The 16,299-nt window shown below is 40.4% G+C and overlaps 1 protein-coding gene across 2 annotated transcripts in view; it reads left to right on the forward strand.

Moving 5' to 3' along the window:
- Positions 1-16,299, forward strand: part of CPM (carboxypeptidase M) — an 81,944-nt gene that overhangs the window by 51,456 nt on the left and 14,189 nt on the right. For both annotated transcript variants that reach the window (XM_036759568.1, XM_036759569.1), the window contains exons 4-7: positions 6,377-6,549; positions 11,414-11,598; positions 13,021-13,191; positions 15,703-15,855. In XM_036759568.1, the coding sequence (XP_036615463.1) occupies positions 6,377-6,549; positions 11,414-11,598; positions 13,021-13,191; positions 15,703-15,855 (682 nt within the window). The remainder of the gene's footprint in view (positions 1-6,376; positions 6,550-11,413; positions 11,599-13,020; positions 13,192-15,702; positions 15,856-16,299) is intronic.

Here is a 16,299-nt window from a genome sequence, read left to right on the forward strand (position 1 = left end):
AGTGACAATCAGGGACATGGACGGATTGATGAGTGCTCTCCTTCCTGCCTTCCTCCCCACCCTCAAATCTTTCAAAGTTCGGCAGCAAAACTGCAAACTCGTCATGATTTTTATACAGTATTGCCAGTTTCTAGACAATCAGCTGGGGTTGATCGTCTGAAAGATTTGGAGAGACATTTCCAGGAACCACACAGTTTGAGAAGGGTGTAGCTGGGTCTCAATACTCGCTGGCAGAGAAAATGCTCCCTAGGCGGAGATCATAGAGCAACTGAGGAGTTGGAATATTGCCAGCTGAAGGACATGAGGAAGGTAACCACATACCACCTTCCCCACATACTCCCTGCAAACACTTCTTCCTGTTTAGCACCAAAAATATTAAGTTGAATATTTTTTTTAAAATAGCCAATTATATGTACTGACTTTTAGATAAATGATTTCTTGGAAAAATATCCCTGTTTATGTTCATTCTTCTAATTTTATGAGATCCTCCAGGGCATTAGATCTTTATTCTGGGCAAAGTGCCCAATTTACTTAAACTGTCGATTCAGTTCTTAAAATTATTTTTCGTGTGTGTGTTCTTTTTGTGTTACTCATCTCCAGGCTATGGTTACCAAACATCCTGAATCTGTGGGATTAGCAGGACTTTTTCTTTATTATTTTTTTAAGCATTTTTCATAGAAGTTGAGTCAGAGACTATTTTGTCCATCTCGTACCCGCAGACAATAATCTCTTTTGGAATATGCCCATTGAGTGGTCTTCCAGCTTTTACTTTGAGACCTCCATTGAGGGAGATCCCACTGCCCCCTGAGACTACCTGTCCAAGTCAAGTCAACAAGCATTTATTAAGTGCTAGACACTGTACTGCACCTGGAACACACAAAAAGAGACAAAAGACAGTCCCTGCCCTCAAGGAGCTTACAGTCTAATGGAGGAGACAAGACATGACAAGAACTATGGACAAATAAGATAGAGAGAGAGTGAATTAGAGAAAATCAACAAAGTAAAGATACTAGACTTAAGGAGGAAAGCAAGAAAAACATCCTTTAGAAGGTGGGATTTTAGCTGGGACGTTACGGATGCCACATGGAAGAGATGAGGAAAGAGAGCATTTCTAGGCATGACGGACAGCCCATATAAATGCCAGGAGTCAGGAGATGGAGTATATGAGGAAGAGAAAACAGACCAGTGTCTCTATTTCATCGTACCTGAAAGGGAGTTCCATTTTTGGATGGCTTTAATTGTTAACGATATTTTTCGTAACCTCTTCCCATTGTTCATAGCTCTGCCTCCTGAGCCAGGCAGAACTAGACTAGTAGGTACATTTAACAGCCTAAATTTAGGCAGACCCTTCCTTGAAGACAGCTGCCTGTCATGCTCCTCCCCCCCCCACCCGATCTTCCCTTTTTGGGGCTACAGATCAACTGAGCCTTCTATGGCATGACCTCGAGGGCCCAATCCTGGTGGTGCCCGCTGGACGCTCTCCAGCTTATCCACATCCTTCCTGATAGGTGCTGCCCAATTCTGTTCAGCGTCTTCAAAAATCTTTTGAATGAAGTAATAGACTTCATTTTTTCCACTGTGCCCTAAGTTAAAGGAACAGTATCAAGGTTTATTTGCTTCAATTAGTGCATTTTCAGGATTTTCCTTGGAATAAATACTAACAACCAACTGTTTGCTTGCACTCTGCCTCCTACCTGTAATTGACAGATTGGTTCTTCCAGAGACCAGAACAGCCTTTCCAAAATCTGAGGACTTCTTTCACAGACACTACCAAGTGGGTTGTATTTTTTTTTTTAATTTTTCATTTTAGGAAATTTGTGGGACCATAGATTTGGAGCTGGAAAGGATTTTACAGGCCATCTGATTTAAATGTCTCATTTTACAGATGAGGAAACTAAGGCCCAGAGGGGATAAATGATTTGCCCAAGGTCTCAAAGATAGTCAGTGTCAGACTCAGGACTTGAACTCAGATCCTCCAACTCTAGCCCCTGTATTCTTTCCAGTCCACCCCAATGCCTCTTTTCTTTATAGGACAGATGCCAAACCTTTTCCTGAATTGGGCATATTTCCTTTGTTCTTTGAGGTTACTTAATACACAGTACACTTACTTTATATTTTGTGGTTACATAATACAAAGTACATTTACATTCATGAAAGACAAACTCCCTGAGGGCAGAGTTTTTTCACTCTGCATTTGTATCTCCACCCCACCCCCCACGTTTCCTGCACCTCACAGGGTGCCTGACACATAGTAGGTGCTAATATATGCTTGTTGATTGATTCATTCTGGGAATTTCCAAACTGAATTGCCAACTACTCTATCTAGAAACTTTTGTCAGTCATTCAGTGAAAGGTTCTTAACCTGCAGCTTTATTATTACCATACTTATTTTTCACTTCAGTAGAACTTAATTATATGTATTTGGAGTACTCAAAATATAATGATGTGGTTAGACATTTAATGGCATTTTTATGAACCTCAACTACCTTCTTGATTTTGGATTCTAAAACGCATCATATTGCGCTTAATTTTTTTAAGTTTATTCTTTTTTTTGTACCACAGTCATTTTGCAATATTTCCCAACCACATAGAACCCTCCCTTACGTCAAAGAAAATCAGTTAATTAAAGCCAACCAAAAACCCAGGAACTGCATCTGATAATATATGCGCCATTCCACAGAGTCCACAACTCCCTCTCCCAAGAGAGGTCCTCCCTGGGTACCATTCCTCAGAGGTGTTACCTTCCTTTGTTAGAAGGGAAGTTCCCTGAGAGCAAATAGTATAGTACAGTGCTTAGATTCCCCACATACTCCCCAATTCTAATCCCTATGAACCTCAGTTTCCTCATCTGTAAAATGAGACTTGGATTAGGTGGCGTCTAAGGTCCCTTCTGGCACTCAATCCAAGGTACTATGAATTTCATTTAAATGGATATTTTAAAAAATACAACTCATATAGTAGTGTGTATGAAAGAAGTCCTCAGATTTTTGAAATGCTGTTCTGATCTCCAATCTGTCAGTCCTCAAAAACAGATGATGCCAAGGGCAGCGAGGTGGTGCAGTGGATAGAGCACCGGCCCCCAGAGACAGAAGGTCTTGAGTTCAAATTCAGCCTCAGACACTAGCTGTGTGACCCTGGGCAAGTCACTTAACCCGATTGCCTCCCAAAAAAAATAGGTGATGCCCCACTGATAGTGATATATATATATATATATATATATATATATATATATATATATATAGATCGATAGATATATGTATGTATGTGTGTATATGTGTATATATGTATGTATGCATATATGTACATATATAGTAGGCACTTAATAAGTGCTTTTTTATTCAAGACTAGTCACATTTTATCAGAATTCTGATGTCAAAGTCATAAAATTAAGCTAAATATTTATAAATAAGACACGAAAATATGTGGTATCTATTTATATCTCTACCCTCTCAAAAACAAGGAAGAACAAATTTGTTATATTAGCCTAAAATCTACTATTTCATATGCTAACAAAACGTGGATCAACAAATTCAACTGAACAAATATTTATAAACCACCTGTTAAGTGTTAGGTGTAGAAAGACAAAAAGAAAATAATCTGATCGAGGTTAACAACCTCTCTATCTGAGGTACATTTACCTCAGCCATTTAAAATAATGTATAAGAAGACACCACATTTTTGTTTTTACCACATTCAGTAAGATCTTAAAAACAATTTTGAGCTTCTAACCCTCTGTGAGCATTTCCAGTTGGGTGGAAAATACTTTGCTGTCATTATGGACATTAGAGAAATCCAAATTTGGATTTTAAAATTGCTTCACTTCTTTGTATCCCAACACAATGTTGGTACTCACCTCTTAATCTGAGTCATACCTTATACTTGGCTTTAAAAAGATAAGCTTCTAGAAATTTAGCGTGACAGTAAAGTGGCTCCTGTCTTCTACGCGCGCGCGCGCACACACACACACACATACACACACACGCCATTTTCTCCTTTCTATTCCCCAACCAAAAAATGTCCCCAAACACTTTTTTTTCCAGTAGAAATTGCTGAAATGTAAGCTGTTGAGGCCTAGAATGCCCCAAACAGATGTTGCCTCAGAATAGCCAGTTAAAAATTGTACTATTCATCTTTTTACTGATGTTGATGCATTTTCTTTAATTGATCCTTTTATTGTAAAAACAAAAATCAAATTATTGGCAAGAAATTTTCTTAAGAGCATTGAGGGTTGGGGTCTGGGCAAAATCAGACATTAAATAATTGAAGTGGAATTCTATTACATTATTCCATCAGACCTAAATTAATGCCCTATTCTGATCCCTCCTCATGGTGGAGAGAATTCCCTGCATTCTCAAAGGCTATTTCAGAGGGGCATAAGCTCTGATGTGCTTGCTAAGCTTAGATAGGCTTCAGAAAGTCTGTTTTCTAAGGACCAGTCCCACTAAGCTTAGAGGGATTTATCATCCCACTGGCAGTAGGATATGGCACTTTCTTGGGTCCTGCAACTGTCATAGAAGGACCACCATCTGTGTGCAAGCCCAGGAAAATCACTGATGTAACTGAGGTGAATATTTACCTCAAAACCAGATGGCTAGGAGCCTAAAAAGAGAAGGGTTCTATGGCTTTTGTCCCATCTTACTTTCATAACAACCAGTTTAGTGATCTTTGTCATTCTAGACTAGGGGTTCATAAACCACAGCCCATGAGCTTATTATGATTTTTAAAAACTTTATAACTCAATAAAATTGATTTCCTTTATAAGTCTACGTATTTCATTTTGTGCATTTAAAACCATCATTCCGAGAAGGAACCCGTATATTTCACTGAACTACCTAACAGATGGCTCCATGAAACATTCGAACAAAAAAATCGTTAAGAGCCCCTGGACCTCACCAGTCTCTTGTTTGTCTAGGTGTCTCTTTGGCTGAGACAGTCTTGAGAGAAATGATTATTAAATAACAAATTATTGGGGAGATCCTGGGTTTTTTCACTTCCATTTTTTTTGGAGGGGGGACGGCAAGGCAGTTGAGGTTAAGTGACTTGCCCAAGGTCACACAGCTAGCAAGTGTGTCAGGTGTCTGAGGCTGTATTTAAACTCAGGTCCTCCTGACTCCAGGGCCAGTGCTCCACTCACTGTGCCACCTTGCTGCCTCAACATTTTTTTCACTTCCTATATCCTCATTCTCTGCTAGGTCAGACAGTCATCTGAAGGACATTGCTGATAATAGGTGTGAACAATCTTGTTCAGACCCCACCCAAGTGGGCAAGCCCACTGTTTTCAACTCTGGCTGGCCCCTCTTAAGAGTAGATCCTTTGTCTAGATTGCCCAAGGCTAGGGACCAGAGTGATCAAAATCCTGTCCTCAGCCCCTCATTAGAATAGCCCCACCTCTCATTATAATAGTCATTCTCATTAATTGTTAACCAATCAGAGTCACCCTCAGGAACACCCACTCTTCGAAGGGTAGATAAGCATTGAGTGGCTTACATGACAGGTCTTTGGCATTCAAGAGTGCCACTGACTCCTTTTTATTAATTATCCACTAGCATAATTAATAAAATGATAATTACCCAGAAACTATGTCTCTGAAACTTTTATATGTCACAGTCTTTTGGCAGTACCTGGGTTTATTACTCTATTCTTCAAGATGTTCCTGACATTGGGCTCCTTACTCAGACAAAATGCTCCATCTCTCATCTCCAGGCATTTTTTCTGGTGTCTTCCATGCCTGGAATATTCTTCGTCTCCAGTTTTTGGCTTCCCAGGCTTCCTTCCAAGTCCCAATTTAAATGCATTCCCATTTCCCTCTTCATTCTAGTGCCTTTCTTCTCTCAATTATATCCTATTTATCTTGTGTGTAGTTTTTCCTTAGTAGTGTGCATGTTTTCTTCTCTCTGTCTCTCTCTTTGTCTCTGTCTCTTGTCTTTCTCTGTGTGTGTGTGTCTCTCTATGTATATGTGTATGTATATATAACACACACATATAATATGTTACATATGTCCTATATACATACATATACATATATACACATACATACATGCATATACATATGTATATACACATATAGATATAGATATAAAAATATGAGCTCCTCAAGGCCAGGGACTGTCTTTTGCTTTTTTTTTTGTATCTCCAGCACAGTGCCTGGAACATAGTAGGCACTTAATAAATGCTTATGAGTGACTGAATGAGTTAAATTTATAAACTTCAACGCTGCCCTTATTTCAGTCTAATGACACACTTGCAAATTCTTGGCAGTATTTTGCCCATTTGGGTCTTGCGTTTTATGAAGGAGAAAATCCATGTCCCTGAGTGGTATTCTGTCTGTTGGAATTTTGGGGATGGTTTCATTCAACTCAGCTTTTCTTCTTTGTAGACTGTAGGACGGGAATTACTCCTCCATCTGATAGACCACTTGGTTAAGAATGATGGGAAGGACCCTGAAATCACCCGCCTGATTAATAACACTCGGATACACATCATGCCTACTATGAATCCAGATGGATTTGAATCTGTCGAAATACCCGACTGTTATTTCTCAAATGGCAGGTAAAAGTGGGCTGGTTTCTCTGTGCCTATCAGAAATTCTTTCCCTGGGGTCTATACACCTGTTGGAGGAGGGGAGGAAGTTCATTAACTTGGAAAGGGGAAAAAGTTCTCGTTTTCACTCACATCTACTAACATTTAACATTTCCTTCTTTTTTCAATTTTTCCTAAAACCATTTTTCTAAGAAGTACATAGGCTTTTTGAGATTGCCAAAGGAATAAACAACACAATGTGTGTGTGTGTGTGTGTGTGTGTGTGTGTTGAGCAGAGCGAAAGAAAGAGAGAAGAATGATCATCCCAAGTCTTAGATTAGCCTAACTGCACACTCTGGTGTGCATACGTATGTGCTTGGAGTATGCGTATTCCATTCATTACCTATTCAGAATAGAATCAAAAGTGTCTAAAGTGTTCCTGTGATACCCCAATGCAACCAAATCCATGGCATGCCTAGGGCATTATCAATAAGCCTAATGACTCCTGTGGACAGGGCAGCTGACTCTGGTTTTTGAATTTCAGAATGACTCTAAGAAAGAGGGTGATGGGGGTGGGGGAAGCATTAGAGTTGGCCTGAGGCAACCTGATTTCAAAGTCTTAGACACTGCTAGTTTCTGAGCAGCCAGAAGTCAATGAACCTTTCTGGCCCTCCTCTGTTAGAAAGGACATTGGTATCTAAGGTTTCTTTCGGATCAAATCCGGGATCCTAACTTGTTGGATGTTTGTGCTTCCTGTATTGGCTTTGCTGCAGGGGAGTGGTGTTTCCTGCCCAGCACTGCTTCATCTAACCAGTGACTCAAAAAAATAAAAATAACAACTTGGAAAGGAGAATTCATAGGATGCTGGGTCATAGTTCTAAAGCAGGAAGGCATGGCAGAAGCCTTCTAGTATAACTCCTTCATTTTTGTAGATAAGGAAACGGAGTCCTAAAGAAGCTATCCTTGTTGTTTGTCCATTGTTCTCAAAGAGGACCATGACATCAGGGAAGTGATGCCATGATACGAAAGTGAATTGGATTACAGTAAGGGAGGGCTGTGCAAAGTCACCAGCCTCACTTTCTCCTCAGGAGTCATCTGGAGATGACCTTGGATACGGTGGGAGACCTTGGCCTTTTTAAGCTAAGGTCTTTAACAGGTCTCAGTCTGACTGAGGGCAACGCCCATTCAGTGATTAAGAAATGAGGCAGAGAATGGCCTCTATTACCTAGTCCAAAAAAAAAAATCAGTCTAGAAGGGGAAGACCTTCAGGGTTTCTGGCCAAAACAGAAACAATTGCAAATGACTCACCCAAGGTCACACAGATAGTAAATGGTACAGCCAGGATTTGACAGGTCCAATGATTCCCAAGTTCAGTGTTGTTCCTCCCACACAATGCTTATCGTGAACAGCCAGGGTGAGATGCAGGCAGAGGGAGAGGAAAGGGGTCAGGACAAGGACAGGCCATGAAAACCTGAGACCTGAGGGTTTGCTGTGGAGGGAAGAATAAGGATCATTAAAGGGAGAAGTGGAGGTTGAGATTGTAATTCAAAACCCAAACTTTTTTGTTTGCTGACTAATTCATAGTGGGAGTAAGAAACCAAGTTTTTTGTTGATGACAATTTCAATACAGGTTTTTAGTGCATGGATTCTGACAACCCAGCGTCCAAGACTCTTAAACTACAAAATCTTTTCACTGGCTGTCGTCCATGTGTAGAATATTCTCCCTCCTCATTCTCTGCCTCCTGACTTCCCTAGCTTGCTTCAAGTCCCAGCTAAAAACCCATCTTCTACTAAAAGCCTTTCCTGATCTCCCTTAATGCTACTGCTGCCTTCCCTCTGGTGATAATGTCTTTATCCTGTATTTATCTTGTTTGTTCAACAGGAAAACAAACAAGGAAAAGAAAAGTAGAATACAAAAGGGAGATTATAGTTGGGGAAGGAATAATTATAAACAAAACAAACTTTTACTTTGAGGGGGATGGTCAAAAGAGAACGTTAAAAGTGTAAGAAACAAATCAAGATCTGGGCTTGGTGAAGAAAGGAAGGACAAAGTAGGCTAGGGTTAGAAATAGACGCTTTAAATTATAGATTTCTAGCGTAGATCAATATACTTCTCTTTCTCCACCTCTTTCTTCTTTGTCAAAAGGGGCCTAGAGGAAAAAAAGAAAAAATTGTAAGAGAATATGATGAAGGGAAACACAAAATTAACAATCATAACAGTGACTACAAAGGAAATGAACTCACCCATAAAATGGAGAAGGGGCGCAGAATGGCTTCGAAGGCAAAATCCAACAGTACGTTGTTATAAGAAACATTTGAAAACTAAAGATGCAAGCAGAGTTTGAATTAAAATAGTGATAAGCAGGAAAAACTACATTATACTTAAAGTAATCATAGATAATGAAATAAGGTTGATACTTAATCTATGTTCACTGAATGGCATAGCATCCAAGTTCTGAAGGATAAGTTGATCAAATTACAGAGAGGAATCAACTGCGAAACTCTAATAGTTGAAACTCCTTTTAGAACTAGAACAATTTAACAAAAATGATAAACAAGAAACTTAAGAACATCAATATTATTTTAGAAAATTTAGATGGGGTATATCTGACAAATAAAATGAGAATAGAAAGGAATATATATACACATATGCATACATATATTATATATATATACATACACATATGTGGTTCATGGCACCTTTACAAAAATTAACCATGTACTAGAACTAGGATATTAAAAGTTCATAAGCAAATATAGAAAAACAGAAATACTAAACACATTTTTTCTGACTACAACAAAATAAAAATAATCAATAATGGACATTTGAGGAAAGAGTTCAGACTTAATGGAAACTAAACAGTTTAATCCTCAAGAAATTGTGGGTCAAAGAACAAATCATAGAAACAGTAGATAATTTCAATAAAGAGAAGGAAAACAATGAGACAGCATACCAAAACTTTTGCAATGCAGCCAAAGCAGTCGTTAAAGGAAAATCTATCTCACTAAACACTTTCATGAACAAAAGAGAGAACAGATCAGTGTATTAGACATGCAAGTGAAGAACCAGAAAACCAACAAATTTACAAAAAACAAACATAATAGACATTCTGAAAACAGGTAATATTAAAAATCAAAAACACTGACTTGATAAGTAAAACCAGGTGCTCTTAAAAAAAAAACTAAAATAGATAATCCATTAGCTAATCTGATTAAATAAAGACACTATAATTTTCCATCCAGGAAAAATTAGGTGGATGAAGAGTATCCAGTTTATGACATGTAGTTAGATGGACAGCTTAAAGAACTCAACTAGTATATCTCTCTTAGACAAATAGTGTGATTGGACAATGAGTTAGATCCATAACTAAACAAGAGGAAGAAAATAAGTTTGATTGCCTTTGGGAAATGGCAAAGTTCCTTCAACAACTCCCAAGCTTCTCCCAGAAACAAAGACCTTTGTTTTTAATACCAATATCCTCTGATTGTTATCATATGGCGGCTGGTCATTTACAATCTCTAAAGAATTAAAAATGGATATCACACAAAAGGCAATGGATAGGCCCATGGTAGTTATGAACTGAACATGACACACAGCAGATATTGAACTATGAAGAACTAAATGCCCTCAAAGAAGTGTTTGAGCAGAAGAGATGGGCTGACCACTTGGTGAGAGGGAGGGATCACCAACAGGCAACCTTTGTGTTCCCCTGATATTACTCATGATGTCAAGAGAAATCTAGAGAGGCAGCCAGCATGCTGGAAAGTACCTCCATTGCAAACTGATGGGGGGATTTCAACAAGAGTTACAGAAGATGGGTAGGCTGTAATTGTCATCATTGTCAAGAATATCCACATTGAGGAGATCAGAAATCCATTTGCGGCAATCATTAAGCCTTTACTAAGCACCTACAATGCTCCAGGTATTGTGCTAAGGATGCAAAGAAAGACAAAAAGCTCACATTTCTAATGAGGGGAGGCAGGGAAGCGACCTGTACATACGTACTATGAGATAGATATGTGTATGTGTATACGTGCATATATATGATATGTGATATAGATAGGTCTATTATACGTAATATGTGTACATATCAGATATATACAGAGTAAATGGAATATAACATTGGAGATAAGGTATTAGGAATGGGAGGGATGGGAAGAGGAACAGGGGGACCAAGAAGGGTCTCTTGCGAAAAGAGGGATTCGAGTTGAGTCTCGAAGGAAGTCAGGAAAGCCAAGAGGGAGAGGTGAGTTGGGAGAAAATCCTTAGCATGGGAGTCAGCCAGTGAAAAGGCAGAGATTAAGGAGATGGAATGTATGGAGAATAGCAAGAAAGTGAGTATTACTAGATCCTAGAATATGTGGGGGGCAGGGGTATAAAATGTAAGACCTGAAAGATAGGAAAGGACCTGGTGAAGGGTCTTAAAAGCCAATCTGAAGATTTTATATAAAACCCGGTAATACTAGGGAGCCTTTGGAGTTTATTGAGTAAAGGAGGAGTGAGGTGGGGTGACTTGGTTAAGACCTGTGCTTTAGGAAAGCCACTCTGAAAGCTAAGTGAAAGATGAACTGGAATGGGGGAAGACTTGATACCATCTGGGATACCAACCAGCAGGTTACTGTGTGCAAGTATTTAAGTCATTGGGCTCACACTCTTTATTTCATCTTATCCAATGCTATGGGGTAGACCTGATAGGGAAGCGAGGCTCAAGGCCCTTGACCTCTCCGAACCTAAGCTCACCCAGTCTACAGTCTACAGTCACTGTTACAGCCAGGACATATGATTCACAGGCTAGACCCCTTTACACTGTTGCTCCACATGCCGTAACAATTTGTAATACATAGAAACGTGTTCTGCAACTCAGCGAAGTCTTTGTTATATTTTCTTTTTAAGGTTCAATGAAAATGAATATGATCTGAACAGAAATTTCCCTGATGCTTTTGAAAATAATTCTGAGACAATACAGCCTGAAACTCAAGCAATAAGGAATTGGCTGAAATCTGAGACATTCGTCCTCTCTGCTAACTTACATGGTGGAGCCTTGGTGGCTAGTTACCCATTTGATAATGGTGTCCCAGGTAAGAAACAACATATTGGCCCACTCCTTTCCCTGTCTCTCTCCACAGAATGTAATCTGGAGCTATGGACGGGGAGATTATCTCCATTCATTCCTCCAAAGTAGAAAGGAGGCAAAATCTTCTCTTTTGGAGTAAACTCTGTAAAATGATGCCCATGAAAAGGCAAAGTGACCAAAGTAACATCCTATGTTACCATGTTGCCTAAGACACAGATTAATGAAAGCACTTGGAGAGAGATTCAGCCAATACCTAGAAGAGGGACAGATGGACGGCTAAGTTGGTGTGGTATCTAGCAGTTTCATCTTGGCCCTCTGAATTTTCAATGAACTCTCTTGAAGATACTTCTCCGTTAACCTCGTTCTTATATGGCTCAGCCGTGTTTACATTACATATCATTTTGTAATTGACAGAAGACAGACTCACCGAATTGGGGCAGCTATGGAAACCCAAAAGGGTGGGGAGGAGGCAGGAGACCTTCTCAGCCACCATAATACTTTCTCCCACTTAGGCTCTGCTTCCAAAGGGCAGGGGATAAAAGAGGAAGGGGAAGATGAATGGGCTCCTTATCACCAGAATTCCCACCCTCCTGGTACACCCTGGCTCCGTACATATATCCCCAGCTTCTCTTGGGATTGTTTCAGAGAAACCTTCGAGGCCTTTCTAATGCCCTAAACAAAGGATCTCGAAGACCCAGCAGGGCTGCTAGTAGCCTCTTGAAGAAATGTTATACAGCCTTCCAGTGGACTAGTTTTTGTTAAGGAGAAACAAAGATCCAGGCAATTGTAATGCCATAAAACTTAAAACAAACAGGAAATTTGAGTTTGAAGCTACTTGTCCCAGACAACGTGCTGCTTTCAAAAAATAAAACAAAAAAAAAACCTCTCCCCCACCCCTTTTTCCCCCTTGAAAGCAGAAAAACTCTTCTGGCTGTGGATTGGGCCCTGAATCCAAAGTTTTTGTTAAACTCTGGCCTTGATTGGATGGCAAAGTAATTAAAACCCAACCTAATAAAAGGCCAAATGTTAACCTCATGTTCTTCCCACTTGCTCAAAATTTTCTGACTCAGCGTAGAGCCAGTGAGTTCCCTGGAGTGAGGTGCAGGCAGACAGCGTTCTCCATGCTTTTGGAATTTCATTTAGCTCTTCCTTCCCCTGCCTGGGAAATGCTTAGCTGCCCCCAGAGCTTATTCACAGTGAATAAACAGGACAGCAATATGCTTAGTGAATCTAGCCCTGTTCCTGGTCTGGTCGTAGGTTTATCTTGTCTTTTGTTGCCTTGTCTGAAGATAGCACACCCATTAACATCACTCTGTGCCTGGTATGATTACATCGCCACCCCGGGGATTTGTCGGAGTTATGCTGTAGCTTTCCTCAGCTTAAGTTGGAATTTTCTGCTATGTATGTGTCTGCCTTGCATTTACAGAGACTGGGACAAAACGTGGCCATAGCATAACCCCAGACAATGATGTGTTCGAGTATCTTGCATATACCTACTCTTCAAAGAATCCTGAAATGAGCGTAGGAAACTTTTGCAAAAACAGTGTGAACTTCCGCAACGGTATAACAAATGGGTACAAGTGGTACCCACTAAAAGGTTAGTTTTTCTTTGTTTCTACTGGGTTCTTTTCTTATCTCTTTAATCCAAAGGTGATATGTTCATCTCTCTAAGCAGTTATCCAAAGACCCCCAGTCCTTCCAGACTACTGACAATCCCTCGCTAACAGAGTGTAGATCATTTTGTGTTTGACATAGATAATAACATATTTCCTGTCATCAGGGACCCGGGCAGAAATGTGAAAATGCAACATCCCATGGGCATAGTGTCTCAGGACCCTATGGAAAAAGTCCCTTCTCCTAGAACCGTGATTGTGCAAACAGCAGCCTAGATGTTGCTTCTTTTGAATTCAAGATGCTGATTGCCCAGAATACAGCCCTCACTAGCCCTTTTTCCTAGCTCCCTCCCCATTTAGTTGTTCAGCTACGGGAAGGATGGAGAGCAGACACACAAGTTGGTACTCTTTATAGCAGGATGGCTGTGGGCCAGCCACATGAAAGAATGTAAAACAAGGAGAGGGTATGATTGATAACCTAGCCAGATAAATACGTGTCTTGAACACATCCTTCTATGAGTTTCACCCTCTTTGCTCCCTGTTTCCAGGCTTCTGTCACCTTCCTCCCCACTGTTGATACAAACTTTTCTCCTTACACCTAGAAGAGAAGTATTCTCTGGCCCCAAAGCAAGCTTACTATGCGTCTCTTGTGTATAAGAACAAACCCATATTGCGTGGGATTGGTTGGAAACATAGCGACACACAACAGTAATTCTGGGACTCATTCCCATGTGTGTGTCTCGATAAGCTGTGTGTCTTTAGCACTGATGAATGGAGAGTTTGGCAGGAAGTGTGTTATATTCAAATGTTTGAAGGGCTAGCACGTGGGAAGGATGGATTACATTTGTTCTGCCTAGCCACAAAAGACAGACCCAGGAGTACTCAGAGAGAGATTACAGGGAGGCAGATCTCAGTCAACATAAAGGTTTCCTATCCAGCAGAACTGTCTATAAATCAGAGCTTAGAACCATTCCAGCACAAACCTTGCTGGGGGATTGTTAGAAGTCATTCTTCAGGTAGAATTTAGATTAGTCCAGGGGAGGTTCTTAAACCTTTTGCATCATGAACACCTTTGGTAGTCTGGTGAAGCCTACAGAAGCATGTTTTTAAATACATTGAATTACAAAGGAAACCAATTATATCGAAATAAGGTTGTAATTTTTTTCCCCATCCAAATTCCTGGGCCTTCATAGCATCTACCCACAGAGCCCTTGGAGGATCCATGGGCCTCACGTTAAAAACCCCTGAACTATAGAAGATATCTGAGTATGTACTTTTCGACTCTTCTAAGTTAAAATCGGATAAAACAATGCATTTTAAATTTACAATCCTCTTAAAACGGTGGAATGAGAGGCAAAGGAGGATCAGAGCGAATATCCTCAATGTCCGGAGCCATAGGGACCCCCAGTTCAGTTTGCATTGATAACAGGAGAGCTTATGCCTTGCTCTTCTCTCAGAAGGCTACTCTGGTGATGATTGACTCAGAGATGTCCCAGGAAATTGAGACTTCATTACAAAAGAGCAGGTGTGCCCTCTTTTTTTTTCTGTCTGCAAGAGATGTAAGCCCTGTTTTAAGAGGACCCAACAATGAATCATTTTGTTAAGGCAAGAATCCTTTTGTAATGGGAATTTTCTAACATGGCAGCAATCTTGGACATGTTTCAGCAGCCTAGTCTAAGAGCCATAGTGGAGTATTTCCAGTTGCCCCTAGATATTGCATGGTCAGGCCTTGTCTCTGTACGCTAATTGGTGGGGTGTATGGGGTGTTCAGGTAAGACTAGCACTTCTGGTGTGAGGACTTGCCAAGCCCTTTTCAGGGCTGCTCATCTACATGTTACTCACCAGTAGCTCCAAGAAGCAGTAGCATGTGCAGCGGTCACACCCCAAGTTAAACCATGAGGGTAACCAACAGACCCCAAACCCATCAGTGAATTACGGGGATGTCTAAACCACACGTGTGAAGACTTCCTCCATCGGAATGGGCAGATGAGAATAGTTTGTTCTAACAGCCATGAAGAAAGTTGAAGCAGTCTATGTGGAGTGCTTAGAGCTTGGTCAGACATCAAAGATGCCAAGGTCATCCACTGCATCCAGGCCACTGCCAGTCATCTTGACTTTTGTCTTGCCACTGGACTTTGATGACTCAGGAAGAGAAGGTGAGGCTTTGTGCAACTCTACCTCACTTAAATCCAATTCACTGGCAAGTCAAGACATCATTTGTGATGTCACTGGTCCTCTTTGAAAACAAAAGATGAGCTTTTGAGACAATCTAGTGCAGCCCTCTCATTTTAGAGATAGGGACCCGAAGCCCAGAGAGGTCAAGGGACTTGCCAGGAATCTCCTAGCTCTTCAACAGAAAAACCAGAATTCAACCCATGTCCTCTGCCATCAAATGCAGGCTCTTATCACTGTGACTGACTTGCTTCCTCTTTTCCTGTACCACAGGCATCTGCAGCTGCCTAATTCACCCATTTCCGTTTGGTGTTTTTGTTTAGGTGGGATGCAAGATTACAACTACATCTGGGCCCAGTGTTTTGAAATTACTTTGGAGGTGTCATGCTGTAAATATCCATCAGCAGAAAATCTCCCAGACTTCTGGAATAAGAACCGAGATTCACTAATCAACTACATGAAACAGGTTCATCTAGGTCCGTAAGATTTTCAAATGAATTTTTTGCTAACACCAAGTATGACTTCTAGCAAAACCTGTGGGGTAAGACTGTGAATTTACCAATTTCCTGGGTACATCATAGTTTTTCCTAGTAGGCATACTAGAAATGAAGAATTATCTGTTAGAGAGAAGTCCTGCCATGTTTGGGAAGGTGCTATGTCAGCCAGTTGGGGTAAAAGAGAGGACAAAAAGTGTTCATTTCCAGTGGGCCCCAAGTTCAAATATCAAGTAACTTGGAAACTGGCCTCAAGACCAGAACACCTGTGTTAGTGAAAAAGATGACTCTCATTCAACATATATTTATTAAAAGTCTCTGGCATATAAGACACTCTAGTAGGCTACAAAGATAAAAAGTGACACTGTCCCTGTCCCCCACGAACTCACATCCCACTCTAAGTTAATGGTGACCTATCCTATGTTA

Source organism: Trichosurus vulpecula, chromosome 5 (genome assembly GCF_011100635.1).
Source record: "Trichosurus vulpecula isolate mTriVul1 chromosome 5, mTriVul1.pri, whole genome shotgun sequence".
NCBI classification, from domain to species: domain Eukaryota; kingdom Metazoa; phylum Chordata; class Mammalia; order Diprotodontia; family Phalangeridae; genus Trichosurus; species Trichosurus vulpecula.